We start from the raw sequence: 2,014 nt of genomic DNA, 5'->3' as shown, positions 1-2,014 counted from the left end.
ATTATTATTATTATTATTATTATTGTTATTATTATTATTATTATTATTAATAAAAAAATTGAAAAGATAATTGATAAGAAAATGTTATAGAATTATGATCATATACGATTTTTTTCTTAATATTGTTTTTTAAAAACTTTAAAAAGAAAAAAGATTGCAGTAATTTCATTTTTGCTTGCACAAAAAAATCACTAAAGAAAAAAGGACAAAAAGTTTCAACTTGCAAATTAACAAATTGATTTGATAGCTACAAATAAATCTCGCGTGGCATTATCCTGGTACAATCGGATTGGACAGGAAAAAAGAACCCATCAAAAATTGTGACTGTCACCGTTGTTAAAGTACTTCCTATATTATATTTAAATCGTTCTTTGTTGTATTATCTTCCCCTTGTCGATGCCATCACTGTCTATGCTGGTGATAACGGCAATTATTTCGTATATTAATAATAGTAATAATAATAATAATAATCAAAGAAATTTTCATGTTTCATGCATGCATTTATTTAAATATAGGCTGGATATATCTCAATAATATTGCGCTTTCAATATTTTCTAATGCGCAAGCATAAATGAACACATTTCGAAGTATTTATCGGTACAAATTTAATTTAATTTAGCGTATTTTAAATTTTGTCCAAGAAATTTCTTTTTTCCAAATCTAATCGATAAAATAAAAGTGGCATTTCATCTGTTGAACCACTTTCACTTTCCTAACTTTTATTTCCAGTAATTACCACCGAATTAAATTTCTTTTTCATTCAAATCATTATATTTTTGAAAAATTTTTATGAAAGAAAAAGAAAAGAATAACGACAAGAGAGAAATCAAAGTAAAAAGAAGAAAAAAGAAAAGACTGTATATGAATTGATGAAAAAAGGAAGTTTCTCAATCTTTTCATTTTACACATTATTCTAAAGAAATATTTCCGAGAAAATTGATTTTCTTATCATTAACAATACAGATAACTTTGCTTTTAATTGTAATTTTTTTTCCCCATAATTTAAACAAATAAACAGTAATTCGGCAAAAAATACATCCAAATTTAAAATCCAGACTTTGTAGCAGTAGCAGTGGTAAAAGTAGTAATACTAGTAGTAGTGTAGTGGTAGTAGTGGTAGTAGTAGTAGTAGTAGTAGTAGTAGTAGTAGTAGTAGTAGTAGTAGTGGTAGTAGTGGTAGTAGTGGTAGTAGTGGCAGTATTAGTAGTAGTAATAGCGGTAGTAACAAACTTATTTTTTAATTCTTGAAATGTTCACACTTAGCACCCAATCATTATCGCCATCACTCACAGTTATCAAGGACTGTAACCGCGGGGATAAAATAACGAGGAATAGAACTCCCTATCAGCATCGAGCACCATATTATTCTTCTGTCTTCAAAACTGTCCGTTTCCATCAAGGAGAAACATGCCAGCCGTGTCACCCGGTTTTTGTTATATATTTCTGGAGGAGGCGGGGGTTTATATCTCTCGGATATGCATGTGTGTGTGTGTATGTGTGCGTCGTCTGTCTGTCTGTCCTCTGTCACATACATCACGATATCACAATATACATCGTAATCCCAGGAAACGCATACGTGTACAGGCAAGGACGGCTTGCTTTTCTCTCCTATCCTATCCTCGACAATCCCACTCATCCAATTCACGTTAACATGACTATTTCTAAAATTAAAATTCAAAACTTTGTCATTATCCTAACAAAAATCTTCGCTTTTTTCTTTCCATCTTCGACGATTTCATAAATTTCTTGAAAATTTTAATTTTTCAGTGATGCTAAATTATTCATCGGGCTATGTGATTATTGCCACATTCTTGGCTCTGTTGCCATTAAAAGACAACAACAACAACGACAACTGGAAGTACTGTTATTGCCATTTGGGAAATTGCGAATAATTTATTATTGGTTGGTCCGGAATTTTATTTCGGGGAAAAGAAATCCGGTTCCAAACCGTACGGAATTTTCATCCTATCAAGTATACATATATATATATATATATATATATATATTATTTCTT

At 30.4% G+C, this 2,014-nt stretch overlaps 1 protein-coding gene across 1 annotated transcript; it reads right to left on the bottom strand.

Annotated features, from left to right (window-relative positions):
• Nucleotides 1–908: 908 nt before the first annotated feature.
• Nucleotides 909–1,636, bottom strand: LOAG_15035 (hypothetical protein; the record flags this gene model as incomplete). The annotated part of the gene is made up of 2 exons (XM_003150527.1): nt 909–1,229; nt 1,310–1,636. The coding sequence occupies 2 exons, from the start codon at nt 1,634–1,636 to the stop codon at nt 909–911; spliced, it is 648 nt and encodes a 215-aa protein (XP_003150575.1).
• Nucleotides 1,637–2,014: the final 378 nt, after the last annotated feature.

The sequence above is a fragment of the Loa loa genome (genome assembly GCF_000183805.2).
Source record: "Loa loa unplaced genomic scaffold supercont3.639, whole genome shotgun sequence".
NCBI classification, from domain to species: Eukaryota; Metazoa; Nematoda; class Chromadorea; order Rhabditida; family Onchocercidae; genus Loa; species Loa loa.
The sequence above is the reverse complement of the archived record's forward strand: the minus strand, read 5'-3'. Positions and strand labels throughout refer to the sequence as shown.